We start from the raw sequence: 19,028 nt of genomic DNA, 5'->3' as shown, positions 1-19,028 counted from the left end.
ATGGTATAATAATTAATACCACTCAATTATTATGATAATAATTAAGCAAATCAATGTATGTAAAGTTATTGTTACTACTACCAGCACCTAATGAGACTTCAACAAAAGTTAGAGCACACATCCCTTTTTTTACTGATGAATATGTAAGTCAAATTTTGCCCTAGGCAAAGCATTATTCTCCATCCTTTGTATGACCCTACACATAACTATTCTAATTCTTTACATAATTATTTTACCATTGAAGTTCTTGCTTGCATACCTCCTTGTGGACTTAACATTTCTTATTACTTGTTGTGTCATGATCTAGTTATGTCATTATGCAGTCTATGTGTCTTGATAATGTACCCTTGCCAAGTTTTATATTTTATTTAAAACTACAAGTCGAAGACAGATCTATATATTCCTCTTCAAGCAAAACCTAGAGGTTAGTCTCTCATGCAATCAGCAAAGAAATAGTGGATAATGCTGAGAAGAAAACAAAGGACATAGTAATCCCTTCCCTTTTTTGAATTTTCTCTACAATTAGGATGTATATGATGCCACTAGTCCTTGATTAAAAAATTAATTCTTTGGAGACCGGCAGTTAGCATAATGGCTATGTCGCTGGACTCCCATGTAATTGACTGCGGTTCGAGTCTCGGACCCAGTGGCTTAAACTCACACCGGGAGCGTGTGCATGCGTGCCCAAGATCCTGAGAGGAGAAAGGAGGAGAAGGGATTGCGGTGTGGCCATCCCCCCGGGGGGTTATTTCTCGCTTTCTGTCTTTCTGGCGAGCACACGCGCCCTATAGCAAAAGCCTCTCAAAAAAATTAATTCTTTGATTCTCCAATTGTATCTCTCTATGAAAAATCTTCAAAAAACTCATGGAGAATGAGTATTATGAAAAACTATGCACCAAAATAAATTCATGCTTTAATTCTATTTATCCACAAAATTTTTAAGTCACATCATATTATATTTACAAATAAACCAATGTTTTTTAAAGTCACTTTAAAATATGTTTTATAAATATATTTTACATATATGAGGATATTTTCAAGTTTGTGAAAAATGGAATTGAAGTGAAACCTTATTTTGGTGCAAAAGTTTTTTTTAAATCCAGGCATAGTTTTTCATAATATACATTTTCTATGAACATTTTGAAGACTCTCTCATGCATATACATATATTTGAAAACAATGTAACTAACATTGTAAGGTACATTCTACCCTTGCAAACATAAGAGCAAACCTGGTAACAATAACACTAGTTTACACAAGTACTGTCAATTATAACCCAATTCTACCACAATGTGAACCTTGGTTCTGGTAAAATTGGACTTAGATGCACAATCTAGGTAGCCTTTGTCTTACTATCTGAGCTTAGCAAATTCTTACCACATACTTTAAGAGGAAATTAACATAAAATTAACATTACTGTCAAGTATTATTACATACTTAAAAACTATTTAATTTACAAAATACTGATAAATGCAAGGAATAGTGAATTACTGAATCAGAGTTGTTGGTTCTTTGATATCTGAGTTTGGCTAACTTTTAATAAAAAACATAAGAAGAAATCAATCTAGTTAGTGGGAAAAAAAAATGGAATCTTACTGTTAGTTATATATTACCAATGTTATAACAAGAGGAGCAATTAAAGAGTGAGGACAGAAACTGCCATTCTAGTTTAATATTTATATTAGTTTACTAGTGCAGATATACACATTGTGGGGCAAAGATCCATCTCCCTCCCCTGTGCTATTCAGTAAGTCCATCTGTCCTGAAATTGTATTATCCTCTTTACAGTTTCTATCAATATTCCTTAACTTCAGCAGCAAACTAAAGGAAAATTTATCTTATTCAGAAATGATTACCAAGTGATACTAATTGGAACTGATTAAATAAAGTGACTCCTTATCAGTAATGTCACAAATTTTCATGTTGAACTTTGGTGTGACAAAGAGGAAGATTACTGAAGTATTATCACTTTATTGTAGCATATGGTTAACTATGCTGTTACTATATACATTTCTTATCTTTCTTCAGAAATTTTCAACTTTCCCCTACTGGATAAATTGGTGAAGAGCAAAATGGGTGTCTGAACTAAATACTACATATCCAAATAATTCATTAAATCAAATGACAACAAATGAATGGTGCCTCGTGTAGTGCCTGGGCAAACACAGAGACATCAATAAGTGGTAGATAGAAACAGTTATAGCAACTGCAGCATCCTAGAAAGCATCATAATCTTGCAACATGTTCTACTCATCACCATAATTCTTTGGATTTCAAGTGCGTGGTAGGTATCACTGCTGCAGAGCAAGAGAGAGGAAATTATTTCATTATAATGCAACCGAGAGAAGAAAGGGAAAAATCCCTCATTTGTGGGTATCTGTGATTTCCCTACACACCCCCAAGCTAGAGAAAGTGGTAAGAATCTTGGATCACTTTCATTTAAAAAAATCTTTTTTTTTTTTTTTTTGAGAGGTTTTTGCTATAGGGCACGTGCGCTCACCAGACAGACAGAGAGAGACATAGAGACAGAAAGCGAGAAATCACCCCCCAGGGGGGATGGTCACGCCGCAATCCCTTCTCCTCCATTCTCCTCTCAGGATCTTGGGCACGCACGCACACGCGCCCGGTGTGAGTTCTAAGCCACCGGGTCCAGGATGTGCACCGCGGTCGACTACGTGGGAATCTAGCGACATAGCCATTACGCTAACTGCTGGTTCCCCATTTAAAAAAATCTTTGGTACAGTCATAAATGGACCTCTTCTTTCCATATGGCTCTCATAATCATGTTATGTCAATCAAATGACAAACACCATGAACACTATGTGCTAGGCACCCTGCTATATACATGGGAATTCCATAATATTTAAGACACTGTTTAAATTCCCAAGAACGTACAAAAAGTTCCAGAAGAGTAGACAAGGGATAAAGAGGAAAGCTGAAGTTACTAGGAAAGCACACAAGAGAAGTATACTTCTACCAACAAAGCTTTTTTGTTGTCTCAATGTTAAAGTGTTTATCCAGTCTATTGATGAAGTTAATATCTCAAGCAACTCAAATTTCTGTACTTATAAGGTACATAGTTTTAACTAACAATGAAATAAATGAGAGGGTGATAGAAAATTTTAATAGTTTAATAGTGGGGTTTATTTGGTGAATATTACAAACCCAAAAAACACATAAAAATACTATAAACATTTTCCCAAAATTCTAGTGAGGGGGTTTTTACACAGTAACTTCTCATTGGTACTTCTTTAGTTCATTTAATATCATTCTACAAAGACAAACAGGGAATCATTTATCTAATCAAAGATTATGCCCCAGAAGTAGAGGAGTTTTTCCCACTCTCTGTAGTATCATTTGCAAAATGATCATGCTTGATTTAAAGGTACAACTAGGACCAGCAGGTGATACTGTGGTTAAATCAGCTGGATCCTACCTGGTCAACTGTATAATTCTAGTACTGGACCTGGCAGCTTGAAAACAATCTGGGCACTTGTGCATGTGTGCCCAAAATCAGGAGAGAAGGGATTGTGGTGAGGCCATCTGCCCTGGGGAGTGATTTTTCACTTTCCCTCTTTCTCACAGTTTGTCTCGCTCTGATGTGTCTTTTACTAAACTAAAACAAACGAACAAACACACAAAATTTTGGGGAAGTATAAACTAAAATTTTACCTTTTTGCCTAAGTAGACTGTGCACAGTACAACTATAAAGGATAATTTAAGAACTATCTACACTATTCAACTCTAGATTTTACTTACTAGATGCCCAGATCAGTACAACATAAATATATAATCAACCTGCCAAGAGAATTACTGAGTAAATTATTTTAAGTTATCTACTATAACTTATAAAAATAAGAGGAACATAACTGCTATGTTGAGAGATTATCTGGAAGTTAATTTAACCTATATGCTTTTGTCTTTTAGCTTAAAATTTAAATGTTATCATGAGAATGCCTTCAACAAATGGTATCATTCAGACCAAAGTTTCATGTTCCCACTCTTTCTGTTTCTTTGTCCGTGCTTTTCTCAAGCAGCCAATAAAATAAAAATAAGACTTTAAACTTTATTGTAAACCAAACCAGCTCAATAAATACTTATTAACTGAGATATCATATTATAATTTTCCTTCCAGGTTTTGGATTCTGAAACAATGATTGTACATAAAACTTTCCAGTGAATCTTACACTATTTTTATTAGTTATTTTTTTAATTACCAGAAGACATGTGTCTTTCTCACCAGAGAAAGACAGAGAGTAAGAGGGAAGAACACACCCCCAAATGAAATGTGGTCATATCACAATCCCTTCCCCTCCATTTCTTCATCTTGTCAGGGTATTGGGCATGCATATACCCAATGCATGTACCCGAGTATTTCTTTCTTTTTATTTTTTTTGGAGAGGTTTTTGCTATAGGGCGCATGTGCTTTCCAGACAGAGAGACAGAGAAACGGAAAGCGAGAAATCACCCCCCAGGGGGGATGGCCACGCTGCAATTCCTTCTCCTCCATTCTCTTCTCGGGATCTTGGGCACGCACGCACATACGCCCAGCGTGAGTTTAAGCCACCGGGTCTGGGACACGAACCGCAGTCGACTACATGGGAGTCCACCGACATAGTCATTACGCCAACTGCTGGTCTCTCCCAGAGTATTTCTTAAGCTGCCAGGGCCAAGACTTGAACCACAGTTACTCTTGTTGGATCTGGCTGTCTTAACCACTAGGCTACCAGGCTGGTCCAGACAGCTGGTTTTATAAAAAAAAGAAACCTAATGGTTGAACAACATAGCATTCACTTACAGTCTCCCTGAAATATTTTTACTGCCAATATTCATCACCAGCATTGGCATAATTATAAATTTAACATGTGCATTGAATTATATTTAAAAAGTCTTTCCAGATTAGGTTAGATTATTTGCATTTTATTGTAGTTCCATACAGCTTGCTCCATCTTCATTCTGTTAGACTGTCAGGAAAGTCATGATGTATTTTCTATGCAAAAATGTGTCATGACTTTCCTGACAACCCAATATTTTGTTCAACCAGATGCTGTCTTTTTTAAAATGGAAGTCCATAAGATAGATAAATTATTTTTTTAGAGGATTTTTTAACTAACCTTTAAATGTTTAAAAAATGAATAGAGTCAACAAAGTTTGGGACCTTAGGACTAGTGAGATACTGAATCTTCCTTCACATTCATTGATTATTTTAAATATGAAAAGAAAAAAGACAATAAACAAACTATACATAATTTATGTGCAACTTTTCATGGTAAATATGTTTGCAATAAAGAGGAAACAAGGACAGAGTAAGAGGTGGCTTTGTAGGCTTTAGTTACGACCACATCCAGGATTGCTTTCATTATTTAGAAACTGAGCATTTAAAAATGCTAAAAATAGAGATAAAGAGTATGACCACATATCCTGTTTTCTCAGACAGTCTTAGTACTATTGTCTCTGTTTAATGTCTCCTTTTACTCTATAGTTTAGAAAATAAATTTATAGTTAGCCTATAGATAATCCATTCTGAAGTTGTTTAAAAATAATGTTATTTATATAGAGAGCTGAGGGGACCAGCAAATAGCATAATAGTTACCTCTGTGGACTCTTACATAGCTGAATGTGGTTCGAGTCTTGGACTCAGTGGCTTGAAACTCACAAAGGGAGCATGTATGTGCTTTCCCAAAATCCCGAGAGGAGAAGAGGAGAAGGGATTGCAGCATGGCCACACTCCCTGATGTGTGTTTTCTCACTTTCTCTCTCTCAGTCTCTGTTTCTTCAACAGGTGCATGCCAACTATTGCAAAAATATCTCTTTAAAATAATTTTTAAAAACAGATATTTTAAAATATTTTTATTTATTTATTTATTTATTTATTTATTTATTTATTTTTTGAGAGGCTTTTGCTATAGGGTGCACACGCTCGCCACCAGAAAGACAGAAAGTGAGAAATCACCCCCCAGGGGGGATGGCCACACCGCAGTCCCTTCCCCTCCCTTCTCCTCTAGGGATATTGGGCACGCACACACACACGCCTGGCCTGAGTTTAAGCTACTGGGTCTGGGATTGAAACCACGGTTGACTACATGGGAGTCCAGTGACATAGCCATTACACCAACTGCTGGTCCCCATTTTTAGGTTTTAAACTACATTTTTTTTTTAGCAAAATCAGCAACTGCATTAACATCTCAGGAAAGAAAAAAGACATTTCATTATTTTAAACAAGGCAACTGTGTATGTGTGCACACCTGTACAGTGTGCATTATAGACCACTTCATGAACCCAAGGAACCCCTTCTCAGAAAAATATTTTAAAGGTATAAAATAAAATATAAATTATTACAATTATAAACCAATTATATTGGAATGCAGCAAGCAAAATATGTTTTTAAACAGCATTGATAATAAAGCTTCTTCATTAACTCATTAAGTAACAGTAGTAAGCAGCAGATCCAATAACTGCAATACTTACTAAGTAGTGATCATAAAGATGTTTTGAGGTTATTCAAAATAATTATAATTTGATCTAAAAGCTCACAGGTACTGCCATTCAGAGTTGTCAAACTTACAATGAAAGGAAATGCCACATTTTAATGAAGAGATTAGTGATAATAAAGCCATAGTTTTCCACAACCAAATTCATAACCTTTTTGAAGTCTATCATTTACAGGTACAGCACTAAGAAAGACTAAAGGTCAAACTAATTTATCACAGGTACATAATTCACTGAGTAACCACTTTCCCTTGTAATTAAACCATAAAGCAAACAAACCCATAAAGCCCACTGAATGCTTCTTTCACTTATTTAATGAAGACTCTCACTGAAAAGTCATTCAGTTCATTGTGTAAGATGATAGTTGTCAAATATAATGCAATGTTGAATAGGTTGAATGGAGTTGAAGCTGGTGTCTTCTAGAATTTTTTAAAAATCCCAAACTGAAAGCCCTAGCAAGAACACATGACATTAATCATTGTGTCTCTATCTTTATCACTAATATTTTATAACTGAAGTTATATTTTGACACAATTTTTTCCTTTATGTTTGAATATTCTTATTTTAACAGTATATTAATTGACCTAAGCTCCTTAACTACAGTGGCTTCACTTTCTAGAATAGACTACGAGTATCAAATAATTGGTAATTAAACACAGCTACTACCATAGAGGTAGGGTTGACCTGTAAAGCACTAAAACCTAAAAGGGACAATAGAAGCCACTTGTCTAACCCTTCACTTCACAAATAAGGAACCAGAGACAATGACAAATTTAAAGATTTGCTCTGGACCCACGATGACAGAGAAAAGTATGGGTGACATCTGATAGTTAATGTAACAATCTCTGTTACTCTGTAAGGATATATCCAAGGGCCAGCAGATGGCATAGTGGTTAACATGGACTCTCACATGGTCAGCTGCAGTTTGAGTCCCTGACCTGACATCTTGAAATTCGCACCAGGCGCATATGCATGCATAGCAAAATCCTAAGAGGAGAATAGAGAAGAAAGAATTACGGCATAGCCATTCCCCTGAGGTGGGGATGATTTCTCGCTTTCTGTCTCTTTGTCTCTCTGGCAAGCACATTCACCCTTTAGTAACAAAATAAATAAATAAACAAATAGTCCTTTTTCAGAATATGCTTCTATCAAAGCATAATTACTGTAATGAGGGGTACAACCAATTAGAAATATATCTAACTTACAGATTTTTGCATCTAAATGTGTGAGTTAGAATACGTAAATTGTTGATCACATCTCTAGGATAGAGGTCTTGAAAGAATATTGAAAGTTGAATAAATGTGTTTTGAATAGATTCACAGGCTAATTTATTATCAATACTACTTTGACTATTTTTTTTTAAGAGAGATTTTTTTGCTATAGGGTGCATGTGATTGCTGGAGGAACAGAGACAGAAACTGAGAAATCACCCCTTCAGTGGAGATGGCCATGCTGCAGTCCCTTCTCCATTTTGCTCTCAGGATCTTGGGCATATACGCACACATGTCTGGCATGAGTTTTAAGCTGCTAGGTCTGGGACTTGAACTGTGGTCGGCCATGTGGGAGTCCAGCGACGTAACCATTATGTTATCTGTTGGTCCCTACCTTGACTATTTAAAAGTCAGTAAAACAATACTTAATTTAATTTTATATTCAAATGATCTTTTTATTATTAAAGTAATACTATATGTACATTATAATACATTTTGAAAATACAAGTAAAAACGAAAAAGAAAATAACAGTCACATCCCAAGAGTCATGGGTAATATTGATAATATATTTTTTTTTTTGAGAGGTTTTTGCTGTAGGGCACGTGCACTTGCCAGAAAGACAGAGAGAGACAGAGAGACAGAAGTGAGAAATCACCCCCCAAGGGAGATGCCCATGCCGCAATCCCTTCTCCTACATTCTCCACTCGGGATTTTGGGCACGCACGCACATGTGCCCAGTGTGGGTTTAAGCCACCAGGTCCAGGACCTGAACTGTGGTTGACTACATGGGAGTCTGGCGACGTAGCAATTATGCCATCTGTTGGTCCCGATATTGATGATATTTTAACATATTTCCATATGTACATGTATGTAGGAATATAAAACTATATACACATACAAACTTTCATATGAAGATAATATTGTAGAGTCAGCTCCTTAATACAGTGGTTTAGGGAGCCAGATCCCACTGATCTACTACAGTTCAAATATCAGCCCTGGAAGCTTCAAATCCATGCTGGGTGCATTTGTGTGCATGCCCAAAATCATGATGGGAGGGAGAAATGGAGGAAGGGGGACTGCAGCATGACCATGTTCCAATAGGAGGTGTATTCTTTCTCTGGTGAGCTCATGCACCCTTTGGGAATAAAAATAATCATAATAGTAATAAAAGACAATATTGTATAAAATATTTATATTCTGTCTTTTGTCTTAGATCGTACCATGAGCATCTTCCCCACTGATAAAATAATCTCTAAAACATTATCATGAAAGTTTGTAGGCTATTAAAGTAATATAGTATAAAGATACTGTAATCAATATGTTGGGTCATCAGGAAAGTCACGACACATTTTTGTGTAGAAAAATACTTCATGACTTTCCCAATGGCCTAGTAATTATTTGATCACTAGACTTTTTAGTCAATCACTGCATCATGTAAGTCTAACATATTTAATTTTTCTGAGTCAAAAATATTAAAACTATTTTTATGAGATGTTTTTAGAAAAATATAAGTGCAAATGGCTAGAATCATTGGGGAAAACTATGTAATACTTGAGGAAATTAGAGAAAAAAAATTTAAAAAGATACCAACTGCCATTATTAAGTGCAGAAAACTCAAAAAGGTATTATAACAGTAATTCCCGACAGGACCCTGCAAGTCATGATGGGACACTGTGCCTGTGTAATGAAGTAGCAATTGATGTCCACATTTAGTGTCTGGCATATCATAGGAGTTCAATAGATATTTGCTCAGTGAATAAGTGGGAATCAATTTACCAACATGTATTAAGACACATCAAGACTACACTAAGGTAGTCACTTTTTTTTTTGAAGAGGTTTTTGCTATAGGGTGCATGTGCTCACCAGACAGACAGAGAGAGACAGAGAGACAGAAAGCGAGAAATCACTCCCCAGGGGCGATGGCCATGTCGCACCCCCTTCTCCTCCATTCTCCTCTCGGGATCTTGGGCACACATGCACACGTGCCCGGCGTGAGTTTTAAGCCACCGGGTCCGGGACGCGAACCACGGTTGACTACCTGGGAGTCCAGCGACATAGCCATTATGCTAACTGCTGGTCCCGATAACTGTTTATTTTTAAAGTGAAGAGAAACACTTAACTAAAAAAAAGTTGAGGAGCTCATATGAATGAACTGTTATTTTTCTTCCAAAATGTTAATATGTCTTTATAGACAATATCAAAAAGGTTACAGACCTGTTTGTCTTCAGATACTACAGAAAATAGGGTCAGGACCTCCTTTGATAGTCATACCAATGGTGAGAGAAAACAGTAATAACTTTCTCTATTTTCCTCCATTGCTTAGATAACTCTGATGTTTCCTCTTATTTAATCTTAGTCTAGACTCACTCTCACTCTTACTCTCACTCTCAAATATACACATACACAGAGACATATGACTTGGAATGGTAATCCTTCAACAAACAATAGAAAGTAAAGTACCTTTATGAGCTCTGATGGTTCACTTCCTTCTTCCACCACAGTTAGTTGAGATCTTCCTTTCCTTTCATTGTCCCGAATGCCAATGGCAACCTGATTTGCCTTCAGACGCTCATATTTGTTGCATGAGGAACCACACCACTGGTAAATTTCCTACAAGAAAAATATATTTTGACTCCAAGAATATGTGAAGGACATTCAGCTTTGGTGTAATATTCATTGAAGTTAATTAGGGGGACCAGCAGGTGGTGTGGTGGTTAAGGGCGATGGACTCCCACATGGCTAACCATGGTTCAAGTCCCAGACCTGGTGGCTTGCTTTCTCACTTTCCCTCTCTCTCACTCTATCTTTCTTTGGTCAAATTAATTTATATATACATATATAAAAATAATTATTTTAAAAATGGAATTAATGGGACCAGCAATTAGCGTAATGGCTTATGTCACTGGACTCCCATGTAGTTGACCATGGTTCATGTCCTGGACCCGGTGGCTTAAAACTCACACCAGGTACATGTGCATGCATGCCCAAGATCCTAAGAGGAGAATGGAGAAGAAGGGATTGCAGCATGGCCATCCCCCCTGGGGGGTGATTTCTCGCTTTCTATCTCTCTGTCTCTCCCTGTCTGGCAAGCGCATACGCACCCTATAGCAAAAACCTCTCAAAAAAAAAAAAAAGGAATTAATTAGGAAATGTATAAAGAAAACTAAAATACTAAAATGACCTAATATTTATATCTAATTTTGTATCCTGTTGGCTTTCTGTTAACATTATAAATAAGCCTTTCTTATACATGAAAAATACAAATACATAATTCACCATTCTTTATGTCTATAATCCACTAATCACAATTTATGAAAGTAAACTTATATGAATTATTTAAATTTAAAATAATCTACCATATTTGAGAAAGTTATCCAAGAATCTGCTATAGCAATATACTTTTTTTTTTTTGAGAGAGAGATTTTTGCTATAGGGCACATATAATCACCAGAGAGACAGAGAGAGGGAGAAAGAGAAAAGGAGAAATCACCCCCAGGGGGCATGGCCATGCTGCAGACCCTTCTCCTCCATTCCCCTCTTGGGATTTTGGGCACACACACAAGCTCCTGGAATGAGTTTCAAGCTGCCAGGTTTGGAATCAAACCATGGTTGGCCATGTGGGAGTCCAGCACTTTAACCATTATGCCACCTGCTGACCCCAGCAATATACTCTTGCTGATCATAGAGAGAGATTAAGAGAGAGACAGAGATAGAAAACAAGAAGTCAGCCCCCAGGACTGATGGCCATACTGCAAATCCCTTCTCCTCCATTTTCCTCTTGAGATTTTCAACATGCATGCACACATGCCTGATGTGAGTTTTAAGCCACCAGATACAGGGCTCAAGCCACAGGTGACTATGTGGGCCTCCAGCATCATAACCATTATACTATCTGGTCTTGATAATTTTACTTTTAAAACTGGTAAATTTTGCTTATCAAAATGTAACTGTAAAACTGGAAAGGCAAGTTACAATCTAGGAGACCTATTCATAGTATATACATTAAACAAATTAGTATGTACTTTTTTTTTTTTTTTAAACTACCAGAAGGCACATGAGCTTCCAGACAGAGAGATAGAAAGAGAGAAAGTACCCCTTAATGTAGTGTGGCTACCTTACTGCTACTTTTCCTCTATTTCTCCACCCTATCAAGATTCTGGGCATACCCAACATGTAGAGATTTTTGCCTTTGAGTGCATGTACTCATGAGAGAGAGAGAGACAGAGACAGAGAGACAGAAATGGTGAGAAGGAAATGAGAAATCACTCCCCTGGGGGATGGCCATACTGCAATTCCTCCTCCTCCATTCTTCTTCTGAGATCTTGGATATGCATGCACACATGCCCAATGTAAGTTTCAAGCCACTGGGTCCAGGACTTGAACTGTGGTTTGCCATGTGGAAGTCCAGTGACAAAACTGATATGCCATCTGGGGGCCCTGGGCCAGGGACTTGAACTACAGTTGGCTGGGTTACAGAGTTAGTCAGATAAACTTTTTTTGAAGGCAGTTTGGCATCATATTAAAAACTTAAATGTGCTTTTTTCTTCTTTTTGAGAAATATTTTTGATATAGGGTGCTTGTGCTTGCCAGAGAGACAGAGAGACAAAAAGTGAGAAGTTACAGCCCTCCCGACCCCCACCCCCACCGGGGGGATGGCTACGCTGCTATCCTTCTCCTCCAATTTCCTCTCAGGATTTTGGGCATGCACACAAATATGCCCAGCATGAGTTTTAAGACACTGGGTCTGGGACTCGAACCACGGTCGACTATGTGGCAGTCTAGTGATGTAACCATTAAACTATTCGCTGATCCCTTCAATGTGCTTTTAATATCAGGAAATTACATTTCTGGGAATGTATACTACAGGATTATTAAACATGGGATATAAAAATTAAAAAAAACAACTATTCATGTTATAGTATAATATAGTTACATTTAAGCAGAAACAAATATAAGCTCTGTGCTGTGCAGAAAAAATATATTTAAAAATACACAGTTTCAACAGATTGGGATGGAGGCATGTATGTGCAAAAAGAAAGCCTTCACTTTTTACTGTCTCTAAATCAGTGTTTTTTTCCTCATTTAAAAAAATATATATTTACTAGATGCCTAGGATGAGGTAGAGGCTGGTGATACAGAGATGAATAAGAGAAAACCAACAAGAGGGACTGACAGACAACTTTGCTAATAATATATTTATACTGTATGAGGTTTTTAAAACATGTTTTTATACATACTTCACTAGTTAGCCAGCCACAGCTAGGCGGTTAGCACTGTGGTCAAATGTGAGCAAGTTGAACTCAGGCTGCAAATTTTGGGTATGTAACAGTGTGTTTGCAGTTTTTAAAAAGTGCAAATAAATTGGTAACAGCAAAATAAGACTTATGCATTCAGAGAGATGGCCTCTTTCTTCTGACTCTAAGACATTTCCAAACCATAAGCATATCTTCATTTAAAAATGGTGTACTGTGTGCTTAAAATTGAGTGGGTTCTCTTACAGACACTAGGAGCATAGCTCTGAATAATGTAGGCTTACAACAGTATGACTCCCCAACTCACCATGTTTTTTTTTTGTTGTTTTTTTTCTTTAATATGTTTTTTATTTAATCCATAGTCCTCTTTAGGAAGGAGTTTTAGGAGTTCAAACCTTTATAAGAAATAAAATAAAAGGACTTGCCTTCTGATCTCTTTTACTCTAGAATCTAGTTATTCGACATGGTCAATGGCTGTTTCTTTCCCATTTCTAAGAGAATAGTGCATTTCTATTGTTTCCTTTTTAGTCTCTTTTCTACATCTGAGGATCGGAATATGAGGCTCACTTATGGAGGCCCTTTGAAATACCATGCCAAGGTTGGGATTACAAAGAGTGGAAACAGGACTGGCCCCATTGCACAGCAGGTAAAGTGCTATGCAGAGGAAGACAGATCCCATACTCACATGACCAGGCCCTGTTAGAAGGTTCTCTCTCTCTCTCTCTAACTCTGTCTCTGCCTCTCTATCTCTGTATCTTTATTTCTGTCTTTGTCTTTCTCTCTCTTGTGTGGGCATATCTGTCCTCTAGAATTAAAAATAAAATTAAAAATTTTTAAATAAAAAGAGTGAAAACAAATAGCTCCCAAAAAAATCAGTCAATGCTTCAGTGACTGAGCATTAAAATCAAGTAATGGAGAATAGGTGATTTATTTTTTTAAATACTGAGACATGAGCCCTACACTTAGAGATACTCAAATGTGTTTCAGATAGCTGTGTTTATTGAAAAATTCCCAGGGGATTCTAGCATTCAGCCAGGGTTTGCTGGTCACCCTGAGCACATCACTCCTGGCATGTAGAGCGGGAATCCATAACATCTAATTATCTAGTGCAGCCCAAAAGACGATTCTGCCAAATGCAGCCTAAAGTCTTAGTTCAGATTCCTTTTCCTACCCTATTCCATAGTATTTGGCAAACGGTTATTTTCTCAGAAGCTTAGAAAGCAAGCTTCTAATAATTATATATTATGGTGGAAGATAGGAAGTAGATCAAAAGTTCTCTCTCTTGCTTTCTCAGACTTAGCAATGTTCATAATCACATGGTCTGTATTTACATACTCATGTAACAGATAGTTATGTTCTTGTTAACTTTAGTTATATAAATGACCTCTCATCTACTTAAAAAAGATTTTACAAAAACCACACTAAATTTTATTAGCGTCTGTAAAGAATTATGGAAGCATGATAAAATGTATTTTAAAGTGAATCGCCACACTAAATTTTATTAGCGTCTGTAAAGATTTATGGAAGCTTGATAAAATGTATTTTAATGTGAATTGAATATAATGAAAATTTTGCAAACATAATTATTATTAGTTTTTTAAACTTTATTTATTTACTTATTTTTAAATTTTGTCAGAGAGGGACAGAGCAAGCGAGAGAGAGAGCCACCAGGTCCAGGACTTGAACCAGCTCACCATGTGGGAGTCCAGTGTCTTTAGCCACCACGCTACCTGCCAGCCTCATTATTATTCAATATATAATTTTACAGTATACAATGGATCCCAGAATATTTTCTGTGATATCACTATGGGTTGGGAGTTTCTATATGCATATCAATCCACAGGTAAATTTTTTTTCCAATTTGCCAGAGGTGCATATACTCACAAAGAGAGAAAAGAAAATGAGAAAGCGTCACTCCTATCAGGAATGGTCACACTGCAATCCCTTCCCTCCACTAATCCCTCCTTTTAGGATTTTGGCACACACACATATGTACCCAGGGTTTTTTTGTTTTTTTGTTTTTTTTTTTAAATTTTTTCTTTTTTTTTTTTTTTTTTTTAGAAGGTTTTTGCTATAGGGCACATGTGCTTGTCAGACACACAGAGAGAGACAGAGAGACAGAAAGCAAGAAATCATCCCCCATGGGGGATGGCCACAGCAATCCCTTCTCCTCCGTTCTCCTCTTGAGATCTTGGGCATGCACGCACATGTGCCCGGCGTGAGCTTTAAGCCACTGGGTCTGGGACTAGAACCACGGTCAACTACATGGGAGTCCAGCAACATAGCCATTATGCTAACTGCTGGTCCCTACCCAGTGTTTATTTCAAGTCCCTAGTTCCAGGTCGCAAAACTACATAGTAGGTCATGTATGATCCAATCATCTTACCCACCATGCCACTGGCCAGTCCCAAAAGTAAATTTAGTTGTAGAAAATGTTCCTCACCATTTCTTAGAGACTACAGTTTATATCTTTAAAATAATATATATAGAAAATCAAAATAATAAAGCTTTCAAAGGTGAAGTTTTCCTTTAACTGGATGACTACATCACTAAAGAAAATGCTACAGGGAACCAGCAGGTGGCATGGTGGCTAAGGGTGCTGGACTCCTTTCACATGGTTTGAGTCCTAGACCTATTGGCTTGCTTTCTCGCTTTCTCTCTCTCTCTCTCTCTCTCTCTCTGTCCTTTTCTGGTCAAATTGGAATGGATGAATAAATAAATAAAGTTAAAAAAAATTCTTTCAAAAAAGAAAGTGTTAAAGAAAATGTATTCAGTAGGAAAATGAAGGGTTCATGTTATGATTACTCTTTTATTATATCACTTTAATGCACCATTTATGACATATTTTCTTATTTACTTTTCAATGTTTGGCTCAGACAAAAGATGTAAAATAATGACTAATTGTAAGTTGCTAAGATTCATAATTATTTAAAGAGACACTAAACATTATCTTCAATATAATTTTATATGTAAATAAGATTCATAATTATTTAAAGAGACACTAATTAAACACTATCTTCAATATAATTTTCTATGTAAATAGAAGTTCATTCAATGATGGCAGTAGCACAGTAAAACTTGCTTTAAAAATTTTAAACAGAATTTTAGCAATTTAATAAATTTGAACAATTTATGTTCTACCCTGTGTAGATTATGTGTTCAGGACATCTTATTTTAACAGAACTCTACTGTGCTGAAATGCTGAAATAAGTGTGTGTAGTACTATTAATAGACAGAACTGCCCAACACTCCCTCTGTTCAGAGGAAAGTGGTTAAGACTACTTAACCACTCTGTGCACAGGGAAACTCTGTATTCAACTAGCACCATGCATGAAAAGACTCCTATAATTCAACTTATCCTGTTTTCTAGAAGGAATAGACTCAATATAAAAATCCTGCATGGAGCCAAAAAAACGAACAAACAAACAAAAAAGTCCTCTGAATTGATGTCATAGGTTAATTTATATTAGTATAACAACATTTTCACTACAGTCTAAGTTATTTTATTAATAACACTTTAATGGAATTTAGCATAAAAACCTTCCATCATTTTAATTTAAGCATACTGGAAACTGAAAATTGTAAAGCAAACATGGTATAAGCACTGATGACTGCAAATCAGACTCACACTTCAGTGACTGAGCATTAAAATCAGCATTAACAACTCAACACTAAATGTCGTGTTTCTTTGGAGAAGGGACATAAAAACTGCTTGAAAGTATAGAAGTTTGCATTCAATTTGGAATGAAGTCCACTTAAATTCTGGCCAAAAGTGATTGATGGACATAGTGCCCACGAAATCTGTGGAACCATGATTAACTTTTAATATGCACACTATTAAAGGAAAACAAAATTACTCTGCATAATTGGAAAATGAAGAAATAAGAGAAGGAAAACACTTTACTAGCAATTAGTTTGGCCAGTCTGTAAGAAGGAATAAAGCAAGTGAGTGGTATTTATAGAAACCATCACATGGGCAGAAGGGAAACCTTTTATTCATTGTGAAAACCAGATGTTTCTAAAATTTCCTTAAAATTATGTGGTTAGAGTTAATAAAGTAAAACATCAAAGTGCAGCCAAACATCATGTGGGAACAGGAAATAAGGTAAAAAAATAAAACAATGTTTAATGCTGTCCTTGCAGGGAAGCAAGATTTCAGAAGCTGAGTTTAAAGAAGCAAAAAACAGAAAACAGACTGTATGAGGTTGACTTGTAACACATGCAAAGCAGATACTGGCTGCATTTTGGTCATTTCCTATATTTTTTAGTTTAAATACATCTAAAACTTTATAAAAGAAGAATGGGAGCCCAGACCTCTTCCTTGGTTCAATTGGTTTGTTTTTACTATGTTTAGTTTTCACTAGCATCTAGTTAACCAAATATATATATATATATATATTAAGATATTACTTTGGTCTAGAAATTCTTTAACTATACCTTTAAAATTATAATGGAGTGAGGCCACCAGGTAGCATGGTGGTTAAAGATGCTGAACTCCCACATGGCTGCCCTCCTGTCCTGGAGGCTTTCTTTCTCTCTCTCTCTCTCTCTCTCTCTCTCTTGTGAGCACACATGCCCTATAACAAATTAAACTAATAGTAATAATAAATAAAATTAAATAAGTAATTTTTAAAAATTATAAGGGAGGTGGAGCCTACAGGTGGCATAGTGGTTAAGGCACAGGACTCCCACATGGCTAATGGCGGTTCGAGTCCCAGGCCCAGTGGCTTGAAACGCACACCGGGTGTGTGTGCATGCATGCCCAAAATCCCAAGAGGAGAATGGAGGAGAAGGCCATCCCTCCCTGGGAGGGGTGATGATTCTCATTTTCTCTTTCTCTGTCTCTCCAGTGAGTGCACATGCCCAATAGCAAAAATCTCTCTCAAGAAAAAATTAAAAAAAATATATATATATATGCACACACACATATATGTATGTATATATATATTTAATGGAGGCCAGAAAGTGATAGAATGCAATGATCTGCAAGGCCATGAGAAGGTTGCTGGTTCATGTCTGTAGACCTCTCTGAGTATGCTGTGTACACTCATGCCTGTGATCTGGGGTGTCTGATTCTGGGGGAAGATCACATGGTTAGGATTCTTTTGGGTGTATATCTTTGTTTCTCTCTCTCTCTCACTCATGAAATTAATAAATAAACTTTAAAAGATAGTGATTATACAAATCATTGTGAAACACCTTCAGGAGTCTATCTTTTTTATTTTTAAATTTTATAACATGATTTTTTTATTTGGATAGACAAATGTTTATTTATATCCAACTTCATTGTTTCCTTAAAGCAAACCCAACTCAATATCCTTCATGACATATATGTGTTTTTAAAAATACTTCTGAATGGAAGAAAGAAGATAAATTGAGTGAGTGTACAGGGCCACTGAAGGCTTGATGACCAGAAAGGAAGCAATTGTATCTGAACTAGGACAGAGCAGTGGTGATAGAGAAGAGAGGAAGAATCATGGGAGTTTCAGAAGGTTAAAGCTTACAAGATTGGCCAGTGATGCCATTTGGTTGAGCACTGAAGGGACAGGAAAAGGAAAAATGACTTGGACACTTTTGGCTTGGTTGCTACTGGTGTTGCAATTCATTGGGACCAGATGAAAAGCTTTGGGAAAGTTCTTTTGTGGCATCAGTGAAATGATGTTCTCTGTACTAGTCAAAGTATTTGGCAAAACAAAGAAAGTTTACAGTCATACTTTATCAAAAACTATTTCTGCCAGTCACATGAGTTGGTGACTCAACTCAGCTGACTTATTGTTTCTTCATGCATATGACCCCTGAATTGTTCAAAACCTTCAGACATTTCTTATACTAAAGTGGTTCTCAACATTCACTGTTCATTATAATAGCCAGGGGAAGGTAATGGAGTTTAAAAAATACCTAGACCAAAGTCTCCTCCCCAGCCTTAAAAATCAGAATCTTTAGAGGTCAAATCACAGATATTAGCATTTAAAAAACCTCTTCCAAATGATTTTAATATAAAACGTGACTAAGAATTAAAGTATAAATCTTAATACCTTAAAAGCTGTTTTTTCTAGTGCCCTCATTCAATCTTTA

At 36.4% G+C, this 19,028-nt stretch overlaps 1 protein-coding gene across 1 annotated transcript in view; it reads right to left on the bottom strand.

The window, feature by feature from the left end:
* SCIN (scinderin) overlaps positions 1-19,028 on the bottom strand; it is an 85,259-nt gene that overhangs the window by 45,515 nt on the left and 20,716 nt on the right. The window contains exon 4 of the mRNA XM_006162064.3: positions 10,162-10,311. Within this exon, the coding sequence (XP_006162126.1) occupies positions 10,162-10,311 (150 nt within the window). The remainder of the gene's footprint in view (positions 1-10,161; positions 10,312-19,028) is intronic.

The sequence above is a fragment of the Tupaia chinensis genome, unplaced genomic scaffold, assembly GCF_000334495.1.
Source record: "Tupaia chinensis unplaced genomic scaffold, TupChi_1.0 Scaffold139677_1, whole genome shotgun sequence".
NCBI lineage: Eukaryota > Metazoa > Chordata > Mammalia > Scandentia > Tupaiidae > Tupaia > Tupaia belangeri.
Note: the sequence above shows the minus strand (reverse complement) of the source record. Positions and strands in the feature narration are given on the sequence as shown.